The sequence below is a fragment of the Ixodes scapularis genome, unplaced genomic scaffold, assembly GCF_016920785.2.
Source record: "Ixodes scapularis isolate PalLabHiFi unplaced genomic scaffold, ASM1692078v2 PGA_scaffold11__112_contigs__length_91849675, whole genome shotgun sequence".
In the NCBI taxonomy this organism is placed as follows: Eukaryota; Metazoa; Arthropoda; class Arachnida; order Ixodida; family Ixodidae; genus Ixodes; species Ixodes scapularis.
Genome location: NW_024609837.1, coordinates 50,029,609 through 50,055,119, shown reverse-complemented (window position 1 = coordinate 50,055,119; position 25,511 = coordinate 50,029,609). Strand labels below are relative to the sequence as shown.

The 25,511-nt window shown below is 49.2% G+C and overlaps 1 protein-coding gene across 1 annotated transcript; it reads right to left on the bottom strand.

Annotated features, from left to right (window-relative positions):
* Positions 1-9,984: 9,984 nt before the first annotated feature.
* Positions 9,985-13,330, bottom strand: LOC121835062. The gene is made up of 2 exons (XM_042288994.1): positions 10,136-13,330; positions 9,985-10,025 (listed from the first exon to the last, which is right to left on the bottom strand). The coding sequence occupies exons 1-2, from the start codon at positions 13,170-13,172 to the stop codon at positions 9,985-9,987; spliced, it is 3,078 nt and encodes a 1,025-aa protein (XP_042144928.1). The 5' UTR covers positions 13,173-13,330.
* Positions 13,331-25,511: the final 12,181 nt, after the last annotated feature.

Sequence of the window (25,511 nt, the reverse complement as noted above, 5' to 3'; positions counted from 1 at the left end):
CGGGACTCAAACCGCGTCTCGAGACGCTTGTGCGCCGCATCCTTTGCGGTGCTTTCTTTCACCCAGTCTCAGCTGAGACGCTGGCTCTAGCAAGTCGGCATAGAACACCGAGTTCTCATTGGAATGATTAGTGGATAGGCCCCTGTGTCCACTCAACGTAGAAAGCCGGCCGTCCGGCGTTTGGCTCTCGCATTCGGAAGCGTTCGACGAGCGCAGTGGGGACAAAGAAAGCTAGCTTTAGGTGTACCCACTATTTACTCCAATCAGAGCTCGAAGTTCTGACGTCCCCGCCCACTCTCGTATCCTTTTCTCCCTCACTTCCTCGGTGCATAGAACCCCCTCGATGATATAATTCGAAACAGATCAAGATTGTCACAGTCGTCACAGGAATCAATAATAATATTCAAGATTTAAAAAAAAAGTAAGGCCGAGAATCACGCCACTAATTCACGCGCAAAAAAAGAATATATATATATATATATATATATATATATATATATATTAATAATTAGAAGAGAGATCGGCGTTCGTTTCTCTATATCGCTTTCTAGGAAACGAACAAGCATACACAGACAGGAGCATAAAAAGAAGCGGCGGATAAGTGTGGGAGGGGGACTGCCAACTGCAAAAAAGACGGGAAAATTTGAGCCCGCAAAATATCGGTGCTGTCGGAGATGGGAGGAAAGGGATGTGCCCCGGGCCCGAGAAGCGGCAACATCGACGACGACAGACAGCGGAAAAAAGGGATAGTTACATTCCCCAAATGGAGGAGGAGGACACGAGAGAGTAGGTGGGAAGGAATAGGGGAGAAGGCCAATCGGAAATCCATAAAACTGGACACAAGAGTGCGGCTGGCCCCAAATTCGACCGCTGTATCGCCTCCCCGAGAGAAATTGTATATACTGCCAGACAACTATCGAGAGAAAAAGTGTCATGTAGCCTGTTTTTGCCCCCCTTGTCGGCGCTTTCTTCAGAACTTCGCGACGGGGAGAGAATGACTCCATCGATGTATTGCTTTCTTATCCTTCTTGTTCGTAATAACATTTTTTTTTCTAATTTCAGTTTCACCATTACTATTTATTTCTTATTTTTTTTAGAAAATGTGCAAATCGCTTGAATTCGCAACTTCCGTTTGCAAACCCCGAACATAATGAAGGTGGTCTTGTCAAACACATGACGTCTTCGAAAACAAACAAAACAAAAAAAAAAGTGAGGAAGCGGGACTTTTTTTTTTAACAATTTTTTTTTTTATTTCGATCTTATTTGCGCAACGCCACGAAAGAGGAAGTGACGAATATCAGGGCGCTTAAAAAGAGGCGACACTGACACAAAGACGTACGACATCAGAATGTGAGGAAAAGATTGGAATCGAGGAATGGGCGCCTCGTTGCAAGACAGCAATTGATTCGAAACAGGGTCACGCTTAAATCTACAGGCCCAAACACTAGCCTTAGCATAAAACAAAATAAAAATTATTAAAAAAAAGCTCTTGTCACTTTTTCTTACCCTGCCCGTGTCCGCTCCTCTCCACCCCCCCCCCCCCCCCCCCCTTTCACTCCCCAGTCCAGTACAGACCTCCTTGATAAAATGGCCGCAGAGCAGAACTTTCACCGTCACCAAAGGAAAACACGGTGCATGAATAGGTCACGACTGTCCAAGAAAGCAAAGGCAAAACAAAGGAGGCGAAAGGTAAAAAGGCATGCATTTCAATCGTCCCTCAGCCACACAATTCTAGCACCCCCCTATAAAAAACAAATGCATCATCCCAATTCTCGAACTCCTCGACACAAAGCGAAGGGGGATCAAGCTTCGCCGAGCTCGCTAGCGTTTAGCTCCAGCAAGGTATGTATTTAAAGGAGGCAGGGAATCCCCCGGGATTGCTTCCCCTTCCCCTCTTTTTCCTCCCTAAATTATGCATGCAGCAAAGTTCAAGGAGCGTCTAGCTACGAGCAGAGGGGTCGAACTGTATTGACATCTTAGCGGTTTTTTTTTGTTTTTTTTTTTATTTCTCGAGGCGAAGGTCGGTGAGACGTTTCGCTTTATCGCCAGCATGGCAGAGACTGAGTCCTCGGAAAAGTTTATTGTCGATCAAGGCCCTCTCTGCTTTTGTCGTGGAAGAAACAGGTAAAGTATTAGGTTCATGTCAGCCGAAAGCTGCGTCAGAAACAAGCAAGCGTTTTACGTTTGTTGGCCCCATAGCTGAAGTGAACAGAAGCACGACTGTTGAGTCTCCCGCCCAAGAGAGACTGGAGCATTTCACAGGGTGTTGTTTCTAAAGCTGGGGCCATGTGCAAAGCAAAACGGATGGGCCATTTTTGAAAAAAAAAGCAGTCTGCGACAAAGGCAAAGTTCTGAAAGGGTATTGGGAAAATACCTACCGTCAGCGAAACGTGTTGAACTTATGCAATATTTTTCAGAAAAGCATAAAAGCGAAAAGCGGAAAAGCGAAGATTAAGTTTTGTTATTTTTTATAGTCCTGGAAAATGTGGAATTTAGACGTTCTTCGATAACGGATTCTTGATGATTCTGTGAACAGAACTTATGACCAATGAGTGAGAAGCTATATTCCATTTCACTTTAAGCGCAAGAGAGGCTGAAGCTACAAGGGCGATCATGTTGCCCTTAATAGTGCTTCCACAGCACGGGCGCGTGTGCTTGTCAGGGACGCTGAAAATCTGGCGCTCGCTTTTGTAGCTTCTGCCACGCTCACACTTAAAGCAAAACAGAGTATAGAGCTCTCGCTCCACGTGCTCTCAAACTGCACTCCAAGTCCTGAGAACGCTCACCATCCCTCACTCAGCCTCACATTCAGAATAAGAGTCATGCGTTCGAGAATTCAAGCGAATGTTAGTCAGGAACTAATAGTGACTGACCGCCGAATTCAGAAACCTCACTCAAACTACACTCAGACTGAAGGGCCCCTCCACTTCCTCGAGGAAGGCGCGAGGGCCGGCGCTGGCCAATCGCGAGGACGGATCCGCCGTCGCGATTGGCCAGCGCCTGCCCTCGAGGAAGTGGAGGGACCCTTCAGTTTGAGTGTAGTTTGAGTGAGGTTTCTGCATTCGGTGGTGACTGATCTTAATCACGAGTGCGAGTGAGTTTTTTTATTTTGTTTTGAGTGAAAAGTGTGAGCATGACGGATATAACTTTTCTTTTTACTGGTTGTAAGATTGAGTGATGTCAAGCTAAAAACATGACTTTTTTTTAAGGACACGGGCTCAACCTCATTCACTCGTACAAAACTCGAAAACCCATAAACGACGCATCCACGAATAACTATACAAAACACGCACGCATAAAACACAAGTCGGGTTAAAGCAGACTAGAAAAAGCCGGAATGTGTTGTGCGCCCAGAAAAGCAATTTCCTCCCGGAAATGGCACGGAACCGCTGGATCCACCTCCGAGACAGGGTTCTGCTACTCAAAAAACATGAAAGTCACTAAACAAACAAACAAAAAACGGTGCGAGTGCAGTTAAGGTATGTATCTAATGTATAAGAGAAGTACTGATGATACTAGAGAGCCAAGGTGTGTGCAAAAGTCAAATTGGACGTTTTAGTGATTTATACAGCGTAAGGTTGGTCTGCCAGTAGGGGCGACACTGGTTTACACTGTAGATGAGCAATTTAGCCAGTGCAGTACAACCGCTAGCCTGGGGTCTTTAACGTGCTCCACGCAGTAGTGATACACGACCGCACGCCGGTACGATGCTCATCCAGATCGAAACGGGCAGGGGTGGGGCTCCAAGGTGTGTGCACCGTCATTAAAATGCCACAAAGAGCAGGCCGAACCAAGAAAAGCAGAGTCTCGTCAAATAAACTTATCCAAATCTTTTGTTGTCTGGAACCTTGTCGCGAGTTCTTTCTTTTAAAAGAGTTACGACACGCCACAAATAAAATATGAGATAACTATACTGCTAGGACCCACCACTGTATGTTTCCATAGCCCCGCTAAATTTGTTTTAAAAATTGCGCGATAGTTCCGTGGATCAATCTATTTCTATGCAGAACTTTCGGATCCACCCCGTTAAAAAAATGCTGCCGTGATTGTTGGGTCGGTGACGACATCCGACCAATGCGTGGCGTCCTTTTGCACGCACTCGCAGACTTTGCTTTTTCGGCGTCTCGCTCTTCAGCTTGCAGGTTTACCTTCCCCGTTTCAAGACGGCGATGTCTAGGGCATCACTCGCGTCATCGAAGTCTTCGACCCTGATCGCACCATGCGATGAGAGCGATGTTGTCAAGATACGCTAGAAGCTGGTCATTTTTACTTCGATTGGCTCGCGACCAGCTCCAGCGACGACGACGAAATCGTCACGGATGAACTGGCCGCGCCCGAGGCGACCGCTCATGTGCATGCAGGGTGGAAGATGAAATGACGAAGGGGTGAGAGCAAAAGTATACAAAATACATTACTAGAGAGAATACATCCTACTCCGCTCATTTGTATTCAACGGTCCGCCTAAAGCCTGGTTCAGACAGTTGCGTTTGACTGCGTTGCGGTTGCGAGAAACCAGGACATCCCTGCTGCTTATATCGCGTGCCAAGATGATTCCTGGAATAGGATTCCACGCTTCATACGAAGCACAGATGTGCTGTTGACTCGCTTTCGGTTCTCAACGCAACGCAGTCAAACGCACTCAAACGCAAGTGTCTGAACTGGCCTTAAAGGGGCCCTGCAAGCACTTTTTTACTGGTTTTTAATTCGCACCAAACCTGAGCGCAGTGACCGTAGTAACTTAATGTAACTCTTCTTTTCGCGAATTTCGCTTTATTTTAAAAGTTATAGGCAAATTAAAATTACAAAAAGAAGCCAAAAATAACCTCCCTTCTGACGTCCTTGGTTGCTTGAGTGGCCGTGAAATACATGGGTAAATTACTTTCAAAATGTAATTTAATTACAATAACAATTACTTAGCTCCCAAAGTAGTTTAACTACAATTAAATAACTACTACGCGAAAGTAGTTCATTGCAATTACAAATTACATTTTAAAAGTAATGCGATTACTTCACAATTACTTATTTCTGAGAGTTACCTCCACCTTGGGCCATATAACTGCAAACGAGTTATATGGCCACTGTATAAATGTCACGCATTGTACTTTCCTTTTATGAAATTTGTTCAATGGATTATAGAACTTAATAGTTTGGAGTAATGAACTCCTGCGTTCTTATATTCTCAAAAAATAAAAATAAATGGCGACAAAATTCACAGGTGCGAGGTGAATCTCCTTAGAGCTTATGCAAATGGTATACAAGTCAAACCAACAAAAAATAAACTTAAAAATAATATAAGGAAACAAATATGCGACAGTACTGGTATCATAAAACTCACGTAAAAATAGATAATAAGAGAAACTTGTAAACGACGTCAAACATTTAAAGAATACGACAACTTACGAAAACATTTCAGCCACGATGATTCGCTCCCTCTCCCTGTCTGTGGACTTGTAACAAGCCGGATGTGGGTAACCGTAGCACGCGAACTGTGGGCGCTTCCACAAAACTAGTGTCACAATTGCAGCAACTCTATTGCCAGGGATTCTGGGTTAATTCAGTGCACGGTAACACCCGAAAAGCTCCTGAGATAGATAATAAATTTAGGATCGTCATATAGCTAATCATTAGGATAGCAATGACTGTATCGATGTTATGCGTCTCATAAAGAAGACCGATTTGAATTTAGCATTGCAAGAACAACCTCGAAAAATTCATGATACACTGTAAACGACTTTATTTTCGCGAATTTCGCGATTCGCCTACTATTCGCGAAAAATAAGTCCCGCGAGCAATTCGGGTAAAATGTAAACACATTGGGATCTATAGTGCGACCCCACGGCGTCGCGAAAAGTAGAATCCGCGAATTATTCCAAAACTGCGGCCTTTTGGACGCCTCAATTTCATGATTTACTTGAGCGTGTTTCAGCTGGAAGATATAGACAAGCCATTATTATTATTTTCTTTTTTATAACTGTAAGTATTATTGAAAGTGACAAAAAAGTTGCTAACCTGCAAATGTTTCCGCAAATTGGAGGTCGCCTTTCGGTTTGTTAAATTTGTTTTCAGAGACGGTGCGGAGAGTTTGCACCTCACGATTATATGTTTTACATTGCTGCTAATCTGTGAAGAATTTTTCGTAACAAGGCCCCGGCAGCCTTTGCTTTTCCATTGTAGATAAGACTGTTGCAGGTTCTCAATGCAAAGCAGCACTGCGCACCTCGGGACGGCTCCACAGGCCAGGACGAGAGGACAACGCGTGGAGGGTCACGATAGAGGTGTAAAAACAAAGTGCAAGCCAAGCCCTCTATAAAAAAAAAAGCCTTCAACGAACAACGAATGTAAAAACAAGCTCCCTGCAGTCTAAAGCAGCGGTTTGTAAGTTTTGGAATCTCGTCTAATCAGGCTGACAAACGGTTGAAAGGGTTAGGTAGAGCGAACGCTAAATAATGAAGATCTATACAAAAAGGTAGACGAGGATTGGGAGACGGAAGAGCAGTGTAGCAACAACAGTTGGAAGTAAGGCAGGGTGAGTCCTGTTAATGAGACCTGCTGCTTCTTTGCTTCTTCGCCTCGATGTTAGAGTAGCACGACTTACTGTTAGTGGTACCAACATACGAGATAGAGGAGAAGGACGTAAAAAACTCATAAAGAAAAGAATAATTTCATGAACAAAAAAGTCCCCAAACTCGACTGAAATATGTAAGCGAATACGCTAGCGGCGAAGACGCGTAAGGAGAACCTCGAACCTCCCTGCCTCGACCGGATGATGTAATCGGAGCCAACCAGCTCGACTTCGACCCCCGATGCCCCCGTGTGGGAATGAGAAATAAGAACGATCCTTAGAAACAGGAGCAACAGGAGGCGAACCAGACGAAGAGTCAGATTCAACTACGACAGGAACGAAAACGGACGCGAACGTAGCCCTCATTTATAAAATTATTTCTCAAATTCTTCAATAAATCGTTTTAAAGTCTACAAAATCCTTCATTCCGTTCTATCCCAGCTTCTTTTTCCCATCCCCTCTTTTCCCTTTTTTTGAGCAGGTTGGGAGACACTCTCTCCCCTGTCGCTTTGGCTGTGCTGTCGTCTCTGTGGCCAGGGGAGAAAAGCGCCGCCGCCGCAAAATCTTGCAAAAGTAATTGTAATATGCTTGAAATTTAGCTATTACTGACGCGAGAAAGTAATTAAATTACAATTACGATTTCATTTAGCCGAAAGTAATTATTACAATTTATCAAGAAAAGTAATTAAATTACAGTAATCTAATTACTGTAATTGAATTACTACCCAAGTATGGAGGGATAGTGAGCTCAGCGAGCGCTCACGGCTGCCGCAATGCGTGTCGACGGCGCGAGAGAGCGCCACTAAAACATGTTCTGGATAGGCTGTATACAGCGGGCAGCCAGAGCGGCTCTCATTGCATTCGCTGCGCGATTAAACACTAATTCGGCATGACACTTCACTGGCCACAAACGACAGCAAATACAGGGTAAAGATCAGTTCAGAATGGGAGCCACTTCGCGCTGCCGTACCGCGAAATGGCCAAAACGCAAGACAAGGCTACTCGCTGAGGGCCTTCGGAACGCTCGGAGCCGGTCGGATCCTGCTCCAGTCCGTAAATGACCGCAGCGCCGCCGCGTACATCCGGGATCTTTCCGTGTCGGCGTTTGACCCCACTACTCTTTTCTAGTATGCGCCGCCTTTTCCGCCGCTTGGTGGCGGGTATGTCGACGGGTCATTTCTTGTTTCCGTACTTTATAAACTGCATTTGTTTCTTTTTTGATCTAAAATAGTGAACAAAAACTACTTCTATAAATAATTGATACGGTTCGCGTCACTTATGTTTTGTATTTCGACTAAAAGAAGATTTTAGCGCCAGTAGATGGTTCTTTGTTCTTCTCGATGCGCCACGGACTCTCCCGATGTCATCAGCGAGAAGGCTCGATGAGGTTTGGTATGGAGTAGGTATACTTTATATACAGGGAATCACGATACAACAACCTTTACGAAGCAGGAAGGGAACTTTCTGGCCGCCCCGCGGACCCTCTCCGCGGCTACTCGAGGTGAGGCCTGCCCACCTAGCTCCAGACAAGAACCCCTTTTCCAGTCAAGACCACGCTTAAATACCAGCGGAACGCGCTGCTTACAATCCCCCCAAGTGAAAGAACATGGAAAAAACACTCCGAACACTGACATCACTTTTCTCCAGCGCCATTCGTCAAAACTGACATCATTTCTTCAGACGCTTTGCTATTTGCCAAAACTGACATCACTCCTTCAGAGGCTTTGCCATTCGTCAGTTCTGATGTCAGGTCTTGCGCAACTCTCATACAACCTTGGCACTCCGGAATGCAATGCTGCTCGTCCATCCATCGGAGCACGGAGAGGAAACATGATACCCCGGCCAGCTTCCCGCAAAGGGCAATCTCTTTACGGGGATGCATTAGTCACGAATGCGAAGGTGGCGGCGCCCGGCAACACATAGAGCACGCCGAGAAAGCGATAAACAATGACGCCAGACCTTACACCTCCCTTCCAAGATCCATTAATCTAAACCAAGATTAATTGGACTACAAAAACAAAACGAAGTCCGGCGTCATTACAACACCACAAAATTAAGTCATGCACACTTCAAGGGTTACGCGAAATATAGGGGTATGAAAACACCATTGAACACTCAACGAGTCCACGAGACAAATGGTTCATTCCCTCCGCGGGAGTTCGTATTGGCACACAAAAGTCACAGCACTTTTCGTGTGGTCCACGAGGCCACATTCCACGCCTGCTTGCTATGGTGCTCGAGCCGGCAATGCTTCCCAGCAACCGTTAGGGAGCCTAGATAGGGCATCCGCATTTGTATGGGTGCTGCCCTTGCGGTGACGGATTATCACGTCGTAACGCTGTAGCGCTAAGGCCCAACGTGTGAGTTTTGCGCCCTGGGGCACGCTGCTTGTAAGGTACGAGAGCGGGTTATGGTCGGTAACGACGGTTACCTGGGTGCCGAAGACCCACGTCTCAAACTTCTTTAATCCCCAAATCACCCCGAATGCTTCGCGTTCGATCGTGGCCCACCGCGTTTGCGTTGGCGTGAACCGGTGACTTGCGAAGGCGATCGGAATTTCGGAGCCGTCGGCGGCTATCTGTGCTAAACAGGCACCGACGGCCACCATCGAGGCATCAGTGTGGAGCACATACGGCTTTCCCGGGTCAGGGGTAGCCAGCGACACGGCTTCGCAGAGGGCTTGCTTGAGGGCTTTAAATGCCTCGTGGGCTTCAGGAGGCCAAGGTATCTGAGTAGGCACCCCTTTCCCAGTGAGCTGCGTCAGCGGCCGAGCTATCTCTGCAAAGTTAGGAACGTAGCTACGGTAATAGCCACAGAGGCCGAGAGCGCTCCTCAGCTCTTTCTTTGTCTGGGGCACCTGGAGTCCCTCAATGGCCGCCACTTTCTCGGGATCTGGACCATGCCTCCCAGAACCTACAATATGCCCCAGATAGCGAATAGAAGGCCTAGCCACCTGACACTTTTCAAGGTTTGCATGCAAGCCTGCCGCCTGTAATGCTGTGAACACCCTTTGTAGGTGCTCAACGTGTTGTTCTAGCGACGTACTGAACACAGCTATGTCGTCTAGATAGGCGCACGCGTAGTCTTCATGACCTGCCAGCACGAGATTCATATTTCTCTGGAAAGTCGCCGCCGCGTTTTTGAGGCCGAAGGGCATCACCCTCCATGCAAATTGACCACAGTGCGAGATGAACGCCGTACAAAGCTGAGAATCCTCGGCCAATGGCACCTGCCAGTAACCACGTCGCAGGTCTATGAGCGTGATGAACTTGGCCGCCCCCACGCGCATGATGAGCTCCTGTGGGTGTCCCATTGGGAAGGCATCTGTTTCCGACACTGCATTAAGCGCGCGGTAATCGATGCACAAGCGCACCGACCCATCTTTCTTTGGCACGCATACGATCGGGTGTGCGAAGGCGCTTTCACATCGGTATATCAAACCTAGCTCCAGCAGCTCTCTGATCTGTTCAGTAACCTCCCCCTTTAAGGCGTCAGGAATCCTATAGGGGCGGCCGCGCTTTGGGCTAGCGCCTTCGATTAGCTTCACACGGTGTTCCCCCACTCGCGCGATACCCGGCTGGCCCGAGAAGAGCGCGTGGTGCTGGTCGAACGCAGCACCTATACGGGCAGCTGTTTCTTCATCGATGTGCGCGGTCTTTTCATGATCGAGAATTGGACGCGCCTGGCCAGGCTCGGCTGCTCGCGGAGTGTATTCTACCTCCCCGAAGTCACAGTCATCGTGGAACATAACGCTCACCGATGCAACTTCGCAAACGTAGGGGCGCAGTTTGTTCGCGTGCACTAGCATGCGGCGGCCATCGCGCGTCTGCACGTAGTACGAGTGCTCACGATACCTTTCCGTTACTGTGCACGGCCCCAGCCACTTCGGGTACATTTTCCCTGCGCGGTTTGTGTCAAAGACGAGGACCGCGTCGCCCTCGTTAAACACCTTTAACATGGCGCGTTTGTTGTAGTGCGACGCGTACGCCTCCTGTTGCTTGCTTGTGGTGAGCTCCGCGGCGTCAGCTGCGAGCTCTAGTTGCGTTTTCAATTTCTCTAAGTAGTCCGCGGGAGCGTCCGCTAACTCCGCTGGGATCTCAATATCACCCGCCCAGCTTCTCCCGAGGATAGCGAGAGGCCCGACCGGGTCTCTACCGTAAAGCATCCGGAAAGGCGACACTCCCGTTGTGTCGTGGGGGACCTCTCGGTAGGCCCACAGCAAGAAGGGGACGAATCGATCCCAGTCTCGGGCGTCTCTCTCGATTACGTGAAACAACATATTTTTGAATACACGGTTCCACCTTTCCACGGACCCGTTACTTTCCGGGTGGTCAGGGGTCGAGAACCGTGGGGTGCAACCCAGTCTCGCGAGAAACTCGCTAGTAAGTGCAGCTGTGAAATTCGTTCCGCAGTCCGAACACACTACTTCTGGTACTCCTGTCCTGGTGAACACGGTCAGCAGCGCATCACATGTCGCTTTGGCTGACAGTGACTTTAGGCAAACCACCTCTGGCCAGCGTGTGCACAAGTCTATGACACACAATGCATAGCGGTGCCCTCTGGCTGAAGGTGGGTCGATAGGGCCGATCACGTCAATGTTGACTTTCTGAAATGGGAACTTCGGGCGCGTGAGCGGTGCTATCGGCACCCTATCGGACTGCCGTCTGTCTGATCGAACCTGACAACTGTGACATCCGTTGCAATGGTCGCGAATGTCTTTCTCCATGCCTGGCCAGTAAAAACTGTACTTAATGCGCGCTTTTGTTTTGCGGAAGCCGAGATGACCGCCCCAGTAGGACTCATGGGCCAGGCGAAGCACAGTGCTGCGGCGCGACTCGGGCAGTAATAACTGCAGCACTTTCTGACCAAGTACTTGATCTTTATGGTACAGCAATCCGTCTACTATTGACATGCCCGCCTTGCCACCTTTTGCATTTTGCCAAGCCCGTCGTAATGACTCGTCATCTCGCTGTTCATTACGGAACTTTCGCGCGTCACTGGTTTGCATCACCTCAGTCTCGAGATTCGGCTCCTCTCGCTCCTCTCCGGAGATATCAGGCGGTGGGGGAACATCGGTTGAAACTGTGTTGGAATTCGATGGCTCGAACAGGTTCTCCCGTTCTTGTCCCTGCTCTCCCTGCTGGCCCCGTTTTCCCACTGCTTGTATGTGAACCTCGTCATCCCCCTCATTATGCGTGTGCAACTGTTCCCATGTTTCCGCGGAGATCAGGCAGTCAGTGTGTGTGAGCCGATCCGTAAGAGCGCACACGACCTGCGTCGCGTCACCCACGTCGTGAATCAAGGATGCCCCGCGGTAAAGTGCGAGTGGTACCACGGCGAGCTTAGCTTCGACCTTCTCGCCGAATGCGGACACGAGTTCTATACTCCCATGCGGCTTTAGCAGCTCCTCTGGCACACTGCTTTCACGGACTACTGTGATGTCTGCTCCGGTGTCGACAATTGCATCAATTACCTTGCCTCGGCAGCTAACTTTGACGCTCCCAAGCTTTGGATGTGCCAAGCTGCGGCTTTCAGCTGCGATACGTGCCGTTAATCTCTCTCCGCGTGGTCGTTCGTCACTTTTTACCCCCCTCGCTTCCCGAGCGAACGGGCATTGAGCCACGTAGTGGCTCGTGCTTCCGCACTGGAAGCATTCGCCCGGCCGAGACGCTTTCTTAACAACCGAGGGCGGCCTGGTCGTCTCGGGTTTCTCTGCCCGAGCTGTAACGCTCCCGGTTGTTTTTGATGCGCTCGGTATTACCCCTTGGTTGGTGCCCTTTGACTCTGCCCTTTTAGCAAGGTTTATTTTCGCGCACGCACTGCCCTCGCCCGCCGCTTCCTCATAGGTCTGCAGCAGCCGAGCCAGTTCGTCTGCTTTTAACCATTCTTCCCCCTCCCGCAGCTTAACGTACTTGGCGGCTTCATCTGCTAAACCCGACTTCAACTGGTCGGCGACTAACAGTTCGAGAAGATTCTTAAAGGAGGAGACGCCGCGGGCCTCCACATAGAAGTTAATGTAACTCTGTAGACGAGTTGCAAACGTTTTCCAGGTCTCCCCCTTTCGCTTGGTCGCGGCAAGAAACCGCCTTTGGTATTCGGCCGCTGACAGCTTCAACTCGTCGAGAACTACTCCCTTGAGTATATCGTAATCCCTGTGTTCCGCAGGGGTTAGTCGCGTCGACAAGTATGCAACGCGCTCAGCGATCATCGGGAAGACGATCTGCCCCCACAGCGCCTTGGGAACGTCGTACGCACCCAGTGAGCTCTCCACTGACTCGAACCAAATAGGCACCTCGCCGTCGGTTGGGAATTTCGGGAAGGCGCCTGCTAGCAACTTGGAGTAATATCTGAGTCCCATCTGGCCGCTCGAAGGTTCCGCCTCGCTCGCCTCGTCACGCCTCTGCGTCGCGGTGTCCAGTCGAACCCGAGCGAGCTCGAGTTCAAGTTCTAGAGCGCGTCGGCGCTCTTCTGCTAGCTTCAGGTTATACTCCATTTCTTTTTCCGAGAGAGATGAGTCTGGCACGTGACTACCATCCCCGCCGCCTTTCCCGCTCTCGTTCATGTCTCTCCGATTTTTATCCGCGTTTAGGTGCGGAAATCTGGTATTCATATAATTGGCCCGGCTCGAGCAACACAACACATAACAGAGGAATGTGAACCAAGGGACTCACTCGGATGTTTGTGTGTGCGCCTGGTCGCTCGTCGCCTGAAGCCGACGTCCTCGCTGCAGAAGTCTGATGGTGCTCTCCGCGCCCAATTCTTGGTCTCTGAGGCGCGACAGTGGCGGTGAGTGACCGCGTGTCGAGTCGATGTTTTCTTCCCGGCGTCCTGCCAGCGGTCGCTCCTCGTCTGTGCGTCGACGGTTACTGCTTGGCGTCCTCTTCGTTCCGGAAACGTCGCAGATCTCTCCTTCGTAGCCTTTCTTGTCCCAGTCTTGACCTCGTGTCGTTCCTGCGGACGGCCAGTGAAGGAAACTCGATGATCTGTCTTTTCTTGTCCGCTGCTGAAACGCCGCCTTTGGCGTCCTGCGAGGGTTTCCTGTCGTCTTGTTGCCGTCGTCGATTCCTCCGTGGTGCTTCGTGCTGTCGACTGCGCCAGTAGATGGTTCTTTGTTCTTCTCGATGCGCCACGGACTCTCCCGATGTCATCAGCGAGAAGGCTCGATGAGGTTTGGTATGGAGTAGGTATACTTTATATACAGGGAATCACGATACAACAACCTTTACGAAGCAGGAAGGGAACTTTCTGGCCGCCCCGCGGACCCTCTCCGCGGCTACTCGAGGTGAGGCCTGCCCACCTAGCTCCAGACAAGAACCCCTTTTCCAGTCAAGACCACGCTTAAATACCAGCGGAACGCGCTGCTTACAATCCCCCCAAGTGAAAGAACATGGAAAAAACACTCCGAACACTGACATCACTTTTCTCCAGCGCCATTCGTCAAAACTGACATCATTTCTTCAGACGCTTTGCTATTTGCCAAAACTGACATCACTCCTTCAGAGGCTTTGCCATTCGTCAGTTCTGATGTCAGGTCTTGCGCAACTCTCATACAACCTTGGCACTCCGGAATGCAATGCTGCTCGTCCATCCATCGGAGCACGGAGAGGAAACATGATACCCCGGCCAGCTTCCCGCAAAGGGCAATCTCTTTACGGGGATGCATTAGTCACGAATGCGAAGGTGGCGGCGCCCGGCAACACATAGAGCACGCCGAGAAAGCGATAAACAATGACGCCAGACCTTACAGCGCCTCTGACCAGTAGTGAGCCCAGGACCAAAGACGTTACATTTCGCGCGCTTTCGGTACCGCGGGTCGCCCCCGTCGGTGGAGGAGGTTTCCGCGTCGTCCGGTTAAAATATGATGCACTTATATTTAGTTACTCTCTCCGTGCCCGCTGGCTTGCCCGAACCCCAAGAGACGTGGAAACCACAAAAAAGGTAGGGGCTTAAATATGATTGCAGGGCCCCTTTAATGCGCTAATATCTCCGCTGGCGGCTTGAACGCATCGTCGCGCAGGAAAAAAAATATTGTCATCCAGCTACTCAAACTGCGCCAAAGCTATCCGCGCCGAGGATATTGTATTATCGGATAGTGGGATGTATATGCCCTAATAAAATATTTTATTGTACGTTGGAGCAGCCGAGTAGCGTGAGTGTGCGCGATCGTACCGTGGCGAGGGAAGCTTGGGAGAGCATGGGAGCGCCTAGAACGAGAGAGTGTTCAACTAAATATGATGATCACGTGGTTTGTGGGCACCATATGGTGTGACTACCTTGTGCAGTGTTGTCTGGCCTCCAGACGAAAATATTCAACGTTCGTAAATTGATTACTGCAATAACTAGAGCTTCAAAAATCGCGAGTGGTGTATGTGCTAACTGCTAAATCGCCACTGGTGTATATGCATGAGCATTCCATTTCCAGAAGAATCTATCTGTCTAATTTTGATTTCCTAACCTATTTAAAGAGAGAATGAGCTTCTGGGCTGGGTTTCATGCGAAAAGCATTACGCCCAACTGTGAAGGAAAGCCATTACACGCCGACCAAAGCGACATGAAGCATACATAGCTCAAACAGGCAACGCAGGATACAGAGCATACTTAGTCAAGATTAATCATAATTAACGAGATTTGTGAAGCAGCACAGCGGGAATCTCAAACCGCGCGATCCGCAACTTGACGGCTACGCTCTGCGTCACGAGGAGAAGGCGAAAGGAAGAAACAGCTGCATGATTCGACAGATCCTGCGATAGACGGCAACTGTCGGCGCGCGCCGCTGACTTCCGAACGACGAAGCGTAGCTTCCCACGTGATCTCACGACGTACAGATCCCGAATAAATTGAAACTTGTGTCGACCCTTCTGATGAGTGTCGTGGGTGCAACGCGTCTGAAACCAAACAAAGCATTCCGTAACCAAGCGTAACAAATCATGACGCCCCAATGATGCATGAACGACACATTCTGCGCTCCCTGGGTTCGTAAAAGTGATCAAGACAAGCTCATGTTTTATTTATTTGAAAAAAATATTATGTGTATCTGTCGAAGCAACGGGACGACGCCAGGGACCTAGAAAAGGAGCTGTTACTAACAAAAGCGAAAAGGTGAGCCTGCTACTCGGACGATGACTGTATCTTGGGACGTTAAACTCGGATATTGCAATTTCCATTTCCTAGGACACGGAGTCACAGAGATAATGACTGCGTGCTATGTATCGTTGGCATCATTAGCAACCAGGGCCCGCTAGCTGGAAACGGTGTCTGAGCTGAGACTGGGGAAATAGAGCACTACCAAAGCCAGCGTATGACCTGCGCGGGATTCAAACCACGTCTCATGACGCTCACACTCCCTAGCCTTTGCAGTGCTTTCATTCACCTAGTCTCAGCTGAAACGCTGCTCTAGCAAGCCGTCTCATGGTTTGCAGAGTGTATATGGAAGCATTAAGTAAATAAAAAAATAATAATAATTAAATACGGATTCGTTTCAACGAACAATTGTTCATATCAGGAAAGAACAACGAAACAAGACACCAGAAAGTGCAACTTGGATCGACTTTTTGTGTTCTACGCTATCAAAGTAACAAATAATTGTACCTAGCCTATACGAAACTGTAAACACGCATGCAAGCCGTGAATGACAATTATATATCAAACCAAGACACGCAAAAAAAAAAGGGGAAGGGGGGGGGGGGGGGCACCTACGCACAAAATGTTAACCTATTTGAAGCGGTGTTGTAAATGACTTTTTTTTTCCTAGTCTCGGTTTTAACTATGGACAACCAACACTACTTTCTGACGCGCATCCCTTGTTCATAAAGGGCGCTCTATCCAGAATGCTTTCGGCCCACGCGGTCTGCCGTGTATTGTGTGCGTGCTGTGTATTGTGTGCGTGTTCGCAACGCACAGCGAACACGACCTTTGGTCCAGGCAACGGCGCGCGGGCTGGTGCAACCGGAGACGCCGGCGAGAGAGAGCGAGCCCCGGTGAAGAACGTGACGCCTGCGCGAAAGAAGAGACTGGGCGCGGTCGCAGACCGAAGAAGACGTTGTCAACCGAATGTAATCTATCAGTTAAATAAATATATATCCTGCATTACCCTAAAATTACTGGTACACTACAATGGCGACGAGGATGGGATCTATGCAACAAAGACGGATATAAACAACTGAGCGACATCGGAACAAAGGAGACAGCGGTAACGTGAGTGACGCCCCATCTCAAACCTAAAGAATGCCTCGAATCGGGAAAATTCAAGAATTCGATCAGAAATCGGAATCATGGTCTTCGTACATCGAAAGGATCGAAGTGTTCTTCTCTGCGAACGACATTCCGGAATCAAAGCGAGCCGATGTTCTTCTGTCTATCGTCGGACGAGAAATGTACGGACTGATACGGAACTTGGCAGCACCTGCTAAACCAAACACCAAGACGTACGTGCAGATCGTCCAACTAGTGCAGAACCACATCGACCCGACGCCCAATGAAACGGTCGAACGCTACAAATTTCATCACCGGAAGCAGCTGGAATCCGAAACCATCGCAGACTACGTAGCTGCGCTCAAACAGCTTTCACTGCAATGCAACTTCGGTGTTTCCCCCAACGACCGCCTTCGAGACAAGCTCATTGACGGCATCAAGGACGGAAACATTCTCGAAAAGCTGCTGGCTGAACCGACGCTGACATTCAAGGCAGCGGTGGATCTTGCCACTTCGATGGAGGTAGCCATGAAGGATGCGAAGGAAATAAGGAGCGAGACCGAAATCGAACAAGATGTCAATTGCTTGGTGCAAGGGCGGAAACACAAGACGTCACTTCCGAAAAAGGCCAGCGAAGAAAAAGGAAAATCTCGCACAAGCAGGACCCCATGTCATCGCTGCGGCAAAACCAATCACGACCCTGAAAACTGCTTTGCAAGGAACAAGACTTGTAAAAATAGTGGAAGAACAGGACACTTCCAATTGGTCTGTCGCGACAGGAAACGAGATCCACAAGACTCAAGAAAAAAGGACAGGCCAAACTTCACCAACCATGTCACTACACAGAACTCGGGAGGCGAAACTCCGTTTTATTTCATTGACTCAAGCTACCCGAAACCCATCACAGTAACTGTGGAGATTTGCAGCAAACCTCTTCAGATGGAGATTGACACAGGCTCACCCGTGACTGTGATCAACCTGGAGACGTTTCAAGAAATTCTTCCAAACATCCAGTTGAAACCTTCGGGAATAACGCTGAAGCCGTACACCGGCAAGCCCATCGTTCCAGAGGGAATGGTTCAAGTGGAGATGCGGTACAACGGGCAAGTCAAGCGTCATGAAATCCAAGTGGTGAAGAATGGGGGACCTCCCATACTGGGAAGAGCATGGCTTCAGGATTTTCAAGTGAACTGGAAGGAAGTGCGCAACGTGCGTGCAGAAACCTTAACTCTCGCAGGTGCGCTACAGAAACACAGTTCCATCTTTGAAGGTCCGGGAGAACTGAAGGACTACGCCGTGAAACTCTGCATGAATGATGATGCTCAACCAAAAGTTTCTCAGACCAAGGTCAGTTCCATACGCCCTCCGACAAAAGATCGAAGAGGAGCTGGATCGTCTTGAGAAAGAGCACATAATCACTCCTGTGATGAGGAGTCAGTGGGCGACTCCAATCGTTCCAGTGATGAAGGCAAACGGACAAGTGCGCATATGCGGGGATTACAAGGTTACACTCAACCCAGCCTTGAAGCCAGATAGGTACCCACTACCGAAGACTGAAGACCTCTTTGTGAAGATTGCTCATGGGGAGAAATTCACCAAGCTGGATTGTAAACAAGCCTACTTCCAGATCCCCTTAGCGGAAGAATCCAGAGACCTCACTGTGATCAACACACACAAAGGGCTCTATCAGGTGAACAGAGTGCCATTTGGAATAACTCCAGCATCTGCTATCTTCCAACGCGTCATAGAAGAACTCGTTGGAAAGTTGCCGTACACAGGTGCATTTCAGGATGACATCGTGGTAACTGGCAAGAACGATCAACATCACCTGCGCAACCTGGACATCGTACTGCAAAAACTCAAGGAAAGTGGCCTTCGCTTGGGAAAAGAAAAATGCTGCTTCATGCAGGGCTCCATCGAGTACCTAGGACATGTTGTAGACAAACAAGGAATCCACCCAAATCCCAAGAAGGTGGATGCGATCGTACAAGCGAAGACGCCCAAAGACCAAAAAGAACTTAGAGCATTTCTAGGACTCCTGAATTACTACGGGAAGTTCATCAGCAACGCAGCCGACATCCTACATCCACTACATGAACTGCTGCGAAAAGATAAAAGGTGGGAGTGGTCGAGGTCGTGCCAGAGAGCCTTCAACAAAGCGAAGAAGCAACTCAACAAGCAGAGTCTGCTGGTGCACTATGACCCTGCGCTTCCTCTGGAACTGCACTGTGACGCATCGAGCCATGGAATTGGTGCAGTACTTCAACACGTACTACCCAACAAGCAACGGAGGCCGATTGCCTTCATGTCAAGAACGCTTTCTAAAGGTGAGCGAAACTACTCTCAGATTGACAAAGAAGCGTTGAGTCTAGTTGAGGGCGTAAAGAAATTTCACCAGTATTTGTTTGGATGCCACTTCACGCTGTGGACGGACCACAAACCCCTGGTATCGATTTTCAATCCCAGCAAGGGAATCCCAGGCACGGTCGCAGCAAGAATGCAGCGATGGGCAATCATCTTGTCAGGGTATGACTTCGACATAAAGTACGTGTCGACTGATAAGAACGTAGTCGCAGACACGCTGTCGAGACTCCCAATGACTGACAAGGGCACTATAAAATCAGAAACTACAAGAATGGACGAAATCAAATGTCTCCATCTAGAAAAGTTTCAAGCACTACCACTGACACATAAGCAGATCAGCCGAGAGACACGAAAGGACACTGTGTTGTCTAAAGTTTTAAGACTCACCATGGATGGATGGCCGGAACAAGTGAATTCCGAAGACCTCAAGCCTTACTTCTATCGCAGAACAGAACTAACTGTGGAGCTCGACTGCTTAATGTGGGGAACACGCGTCATCGTACCCTCGAGGTACCGAAAACACGTTTTGAACGACTTGCATCAAGGTCATGCAGGAATGACAAAGATGAAGGGACTGGCACGACACTACGTGTGGTGGCCGCTTTTGGATCATGACATCGAAACGATGGTCCAAAGTTGTCGGCCGTGCGAGGAAGTGAGCAACGAGGCACCCAAAGTTCCCATACACCCGTGGGAATACCCAAAAAAGAAATGGCAACGCCTGCATGCAGACTTCGCAGGACCCTTTCAAGGAAGGAATTTCTTGCTGATCATTGATGCATATTCAAAATGGCCCGAAGTAGTGCCCATGACCTCGACGACTTCGGCAGCCACCATAAGAGTGTTTCTAACTCTCTTTGCAAGATATGGACTGCCAGAAAGGATTGTGACAGACAATGGCCCGCAATTCCGATCAAGCGAATTCCGGGATTTCATGACAAGAAACGGAGTGCAGCAGTCATTCTCACCCCCGAACCATCCCGCAACAAACGGTGCGGCAGAAAACTTCGTGGGAACATTCAAGAAGTCTGTCAACGCAAGCCTGAAGTCGGGGCTGACCATGGAAGAGGCATGCCATAACTTCTTGGTGGCATACCGGACAACCCCGCACACGACAACTGGCTCAACTCCTGCCAAAATGATGACAGGAGACGAATTTCGCACAAGGTTCGATCTTCTTAGACCATCAATAACGGATGTCGTGCGATCAAAACAGGCGAAGCAGCACGCCTCGCGCAACTCGAAAGAACGACACCTACATCTAAACGACCAGGTCTGGGCAAGAGACTACAGGAATGGCAAGAAGTGGTCGAAAGGAGTCGTCGTACGAGTTCTGGGAAATCGAACATATGAGATTCGCACGAACGACGGAAATACCTGGAAACGGCACATTGAACAGCTGCGACATGTACCCAAGGAGGAGGAGGGAATATCTCCTAATCAAGACGATAGCCTCAAGGGCGCAAAAACATCGAAAAAGTTCGCCCCTCCCCGCGGCATCAGCCAGCGAAACGATTCATCGTCTCTGATTTCCAGTGACGACTTTCCAACCACGCAGAACGATCCTGCAACGCCGGAGGCAGGCACTCCAAGCTCGCCAGCCAGACCGCTTAATGGCACACGTGGCCAGAGCACGGAGGGCAGCTCTCCTCTTCTCAGAAGATCAACGCGGACGCGCCAGCCACCAACGCGGCTGGGCCTGTGAAAAAGTGAAGTTTTTTTTAAGGGGGAGATATTGCCGTGTATTGTGTGCGTGTTCGCCACGCACAGCGAACACGACCTTTGGTCCAGGCAACGGTGCGCGGGCTGGTGCAACCGGAGACGCCGGCGAGGGAGAGCGAGCCCCGGTGAAGAACGTGACGCCTGCGCGAAAGAAGAGACTGGGCGCGGTCGCAGACCGAAGAAGACGTTGTCAACCGAATGTAATCCATCAGTTAAATAAATATATATCCTGCATTACCCTAAAATTACTGGTACACTACACGGTCGGTTTCAAAAGATTGCGCACCATCTCCCCCCCCCCCCCCCCCCCCCCCCCCTAGCCCACGAACCTAATTCCGCCAATCTGGCCGGTGACCACAGCACACGAGAGTGGCAACGTCAGCTTACGAGAGAAACTAACGTACTGCCACGTCAGTAACACAAGTCAACCGCCATAGAAAAGAGCGCCGCCCTGCGCTGCGTGCAGGGCGGCGCAGCGCAGGGCGGGCTCGGAATCAACTGAGAGAGGGAGTAATCGAATAATAAAGAAAAAGAGATGGAGTGCTGCGGGAAAGACTGCCCATTAGGGTCAGCCATGCATCAGGGCAGAGTGACAAATGATGGGGCCACAGCTGGCCATCCTTCTCATCCTCCTCCGACTGCATCATCCCAGAGGAGAAGGAAGGAGGAGGAGAGCAGCTTCTCCTTCCACGCTCCCCCTTCCGTCAAGGAGGGACGCCGGTCAATCCGATCCCTTGAAGATTCACTGTGGAGGTAACAGGACAGCAGCCTACACAAGCGGAATAGTCCACTGTATATATCCGTAAACGACTCGTAAATACGGTTTTTTTTTTCTGTTTTTTATGGCATTCATACTGACAAAACAAGTATAATACCGCCCCCTACTTCCCAAACCAGTTTCACGAAAGTCGGGGAAAACCAAAAAAACAAAAAACAAAAAAAAAAAAACAATTGAAGCTACACTCGTATACATCGACACCCGACTTCGACGTCACGCCGCTGTGGTGGCGCTGTTGTCGCTACGGCGCATGCGCAAAAGCTTCACGCGAATCTGCGCGGGCTTGTTCGTAAGCAGCCTGTCGTTTTATCAGAAACCCCGAGCTCCGTGGGACGACATCTTCCCGAGCGAAACAAATAGTGATTGCGCACAGGGCGATGTCGTCGGAAACCTAGCTTGGAGCTCAAGTTGCCGTGTTGGTAGGAGATGGCATTCCGAAGATGACTATGGCTTCATTCTGCGTCGACAAGGAATGCAATACAAAAAGGAAGTGTTCCAAAAAGCGCCTTTTTGGAACTGTACCCTGGGGCTACCAGTCGTACTGCACTGGCCCAATTTATCATCTGCAGCGTAAACCAGCGTCGCCTAACCTCAAAGGCAGACGGACCTTACGCTGTGTAGACGCTTCGCACGCTCGTCATATTACAGCCGCTATTGCTGACCCTCTCTCGTCTTACCGAGATACCGAGCCATAGAAACGGGCGTTGGCGAGCCTCCACGAAGGCCAATGCTGCGGAGAAGGACACAATAAAATCTAAGATGGCAATGACCTGGCCTGTTAGGGTAATAATAATGTGACGTAAACTGATTAAGACGAAACAAAAACAAAAAGTCGGTTATGGCGACGCCCATGTGAAGCTGCTGCTAAGCGTTGTTTGCTGCCTCTTGATTGGCAAAAAACCCAAAAATTGTACGTTCGTGCTAATGCACGAAAGTCAAATTTTTGTTTTTTTGACCAATCAAGAGGCAGCAAAGAAGGCGCGGAAAATGCGCGATGACGACGCAGCCAAACGCGCGCCGCCCTTGGCTAAGATCGAGGGAAACAAAGGCACGTGGACGCATTCGGGAGGTAAACAAACGCTCGTGGTGCGCAAAAAGCAGACCACCTTGCACTGCCTTAGCTGCTTCTTTCTCGGGGGAATCCCACCTATTGTGTCGTTTCATTTCTTTTTATCGGTACCGGGGAATTTTCGGAGCATTCGGGTCGCACACGTTCCCTGGAGGTTGGGAACTATCACGCTTGTGTCCCATTTTCTGGAACATAAGCACAGAGAAACATATCTTTTGTCCGACACCGAAAACTGACACTGAAAAACGCCGAATCTGTGAAAAAGATACCCCCCCCCCCCCCCCCCCCCCCATCTTCAGCTGGAATAAAAATTATACCCGTAAACGTGGTCCTACACTTGTAAAGTATCGTCGAAAAATGAAGCATGGCCAACAGTGAAAGTGTCCACAGTGCACCGACATTCGTGGCACTCTTAAAGACCGAAGACCAGTTCGCGCTTTCCACTTTTCCCCCGCTTCCCCCTCTCCCCCTTCTATCCTATCCACCGTTGCCTGTTTCCTCCTTTCCCAAGGTGAGGATGATTTTCTGCCCTGCAGAATCTCGTGTCTGGTCGTCGGCCTTTAAGCCATATTACAATGGTTATACGCCGTACAGAAGACTGTCTACAGTCACTGTCTGAGTCGTGCTTTCTTTTTCTTTTGTGTGTGGCGGTCCTGTCTCATTGGCCGTAAAGAAAGTCGTATCACTATCTTTCGCCCACAATGTGCGAATAAGCGAAAGCGATAGCTGTAACACAGACACGCAATTGGTTGGCGTCTTGAATGCCACTGACGACCGCGACCAGTGATGCGTGAAGTGGGTTTACGAGCAGTGGAAGTTTCTAAAACCGTCCAACATTACGCATAGATACTGGATACTGCCAAAGTGATATTTCGCATAACGCGAGGAACGATTGAAAACGAGTCTTTAAAGCAGACGACAAAATGATTCTTCTTTCGTGGCGCCATTCATAGCGGGACACCAGAGCTGCCCTCTCCGCTCTATACGCGCGGCACTGCCAACGGGAAGTCCCGACTTTACTCTCATCGACCCAAGAGGGGAGAGAAAAAGAGTTTTTCCATTCTTCGGGCGCACGGCGACGAGAACTGACGAGGTCGTAATCTACGAAAAGTGTCGCCTGTAAAGCTGTCGCTTTAGAAAAGTAACTAGTTTAGATAAAATGCAGACATATCAGCGGAAAGAAGGCCTGACGTTTTTGTCCAAACCCCTGCCCTTCAACGCGCAGGAAAGGTGAACTCTAGCGAGCTCTGGCACGGCTTCAAATTAGAGTACCTACTGAAACCAATGCCAAAAAGCTCAGTCCCTCGGTACCCGTGAAGCGAAACAATCGAAAAATAAATTTAAAATATACAAAAAAAAAAAAAGCTTTTGTACGAATTCCCACTCACATCATTAGCTTCCGAAGAACGTCGGCAGAAGTAATGTTGAAAGTAAAATGCAGTTAAAGTCAGCATACGTATGTGCACCCAAACGTCTACAGAACAAAGAAAGTGACGAACAGAAGACAAGCATTTAGAATGTGAACGTCGTCGTGTACAACCTGAAAGATAACCGTTCTAATATATAAACTGAACGCTTTCAATAAAAAATAAACACAAAAAAGCAGATCGTGAACAAACAAATTGAGACGGCACACTTGCATAGAAAGTACTAATTGAGCAGCCGACAGATGAGCCTCATGCAGCCACCTTGGTCACCCCTTCTCCCCTTCACTCCCCTTTTGTCTTACTTTCAGAACTGGAACCGACGAGAAATATTTTTTTTAATACTACACGAAGCAGATGCGCAACGGCGAAACGCCGCGCTCGAGCAAGCGCCTCCTCGGCTGGGCGAAGAAACGCCAGTATTAACGAACACGCAAATTAGCGAGCAGATTCGGGCGTCCCCCTCTCCCCGCTCCCCACATGTTCCCGGTTAAAGCTTCGTCCAAGACGAACAAAATCAAAGATTAATTTTTCTATTCTATCTTCGGAGGAAGAGGCGCAGGGCTGATTAGAAGGAGGCAGCCACTTATGGCTCTCCGGAAATCGATGTCGGAGGTAGGATGGCAATCCCCGTTTATTACACAAAATGTCGGCCCAATAAAAAGAAAGTCCCTCTTCTTTCCCCAAAACGTTTCTCTATCCTTCTCTCTCGGATAACGACGTGGAAGCCTCAAGTAGCTTCTTGGAACAAAGGAGCGCGTCGTTGCTTGACGCGTCTTTGATCCCCAGTCTGTGGGGATGCAGGGTCAGACTGAAGGACGCTCGGATGAGCTAATATTTCGATTGACTTAAAAGAGCACTATAGCTAAAAGAAAAAAAAAATAGATATTTACGTTTTCATAGGTATGTCGTATGTCATAAAACGAACGAACAAAAAGCGCAATATTTCCGTCGCTATACTCTTTTGAGAGATTTGAAAACGTACGTCTCGTTCAAGATCGAGGTCTTGAAATGTAGAGGCATGTCCTCGAATCGCTGGTATTCACTTGACGCCATATTTGAGGGCGGTGTTGAGACCGCCTGCTCAGAACGAGCTCACACTGATGGGGAGGAGATCGAACAGTCACGCCCCTAGCGGCACGCTTCATCTGTGGGGACAACAAACCGAATTTTCTTGTTTGTTTTTGATCAGCGATATCGAAGATGACGATGCGAAGGCCGCTCCTCGTGCGACCAAAGCACTGGTCAGAGCGAAGCGCTCGTGTCCAGGCCGTGCATGACGAGGTTCAATTTCTTTGCTATGCTGTGTTAGTAAACACCGGGCTGTGGGGACAACAAGCCCGATAAAGCGCCCCCTATAGTTCGATCTCCTGCCCAATAGAACCGGCAATCTTGATGGTC

Excerpts from the sequence above, each read along its gene's own strand:
- LOC121835062 (XM_042288994.1), bottom strand. The coding sequence starts at position 13,172 with ATGAATACCAGATTTCCGCACCTAAACGCGGATAAAAATCGGAGAGAC. Across the intron at positions 10,026-10,135 it reads GCTCTTCTCGGGCCAGCCGG|ATCAGAGAGCTGCTGGAGCT; the intron begins GTATCGCGCGAG and ends GTTACTGAACAG.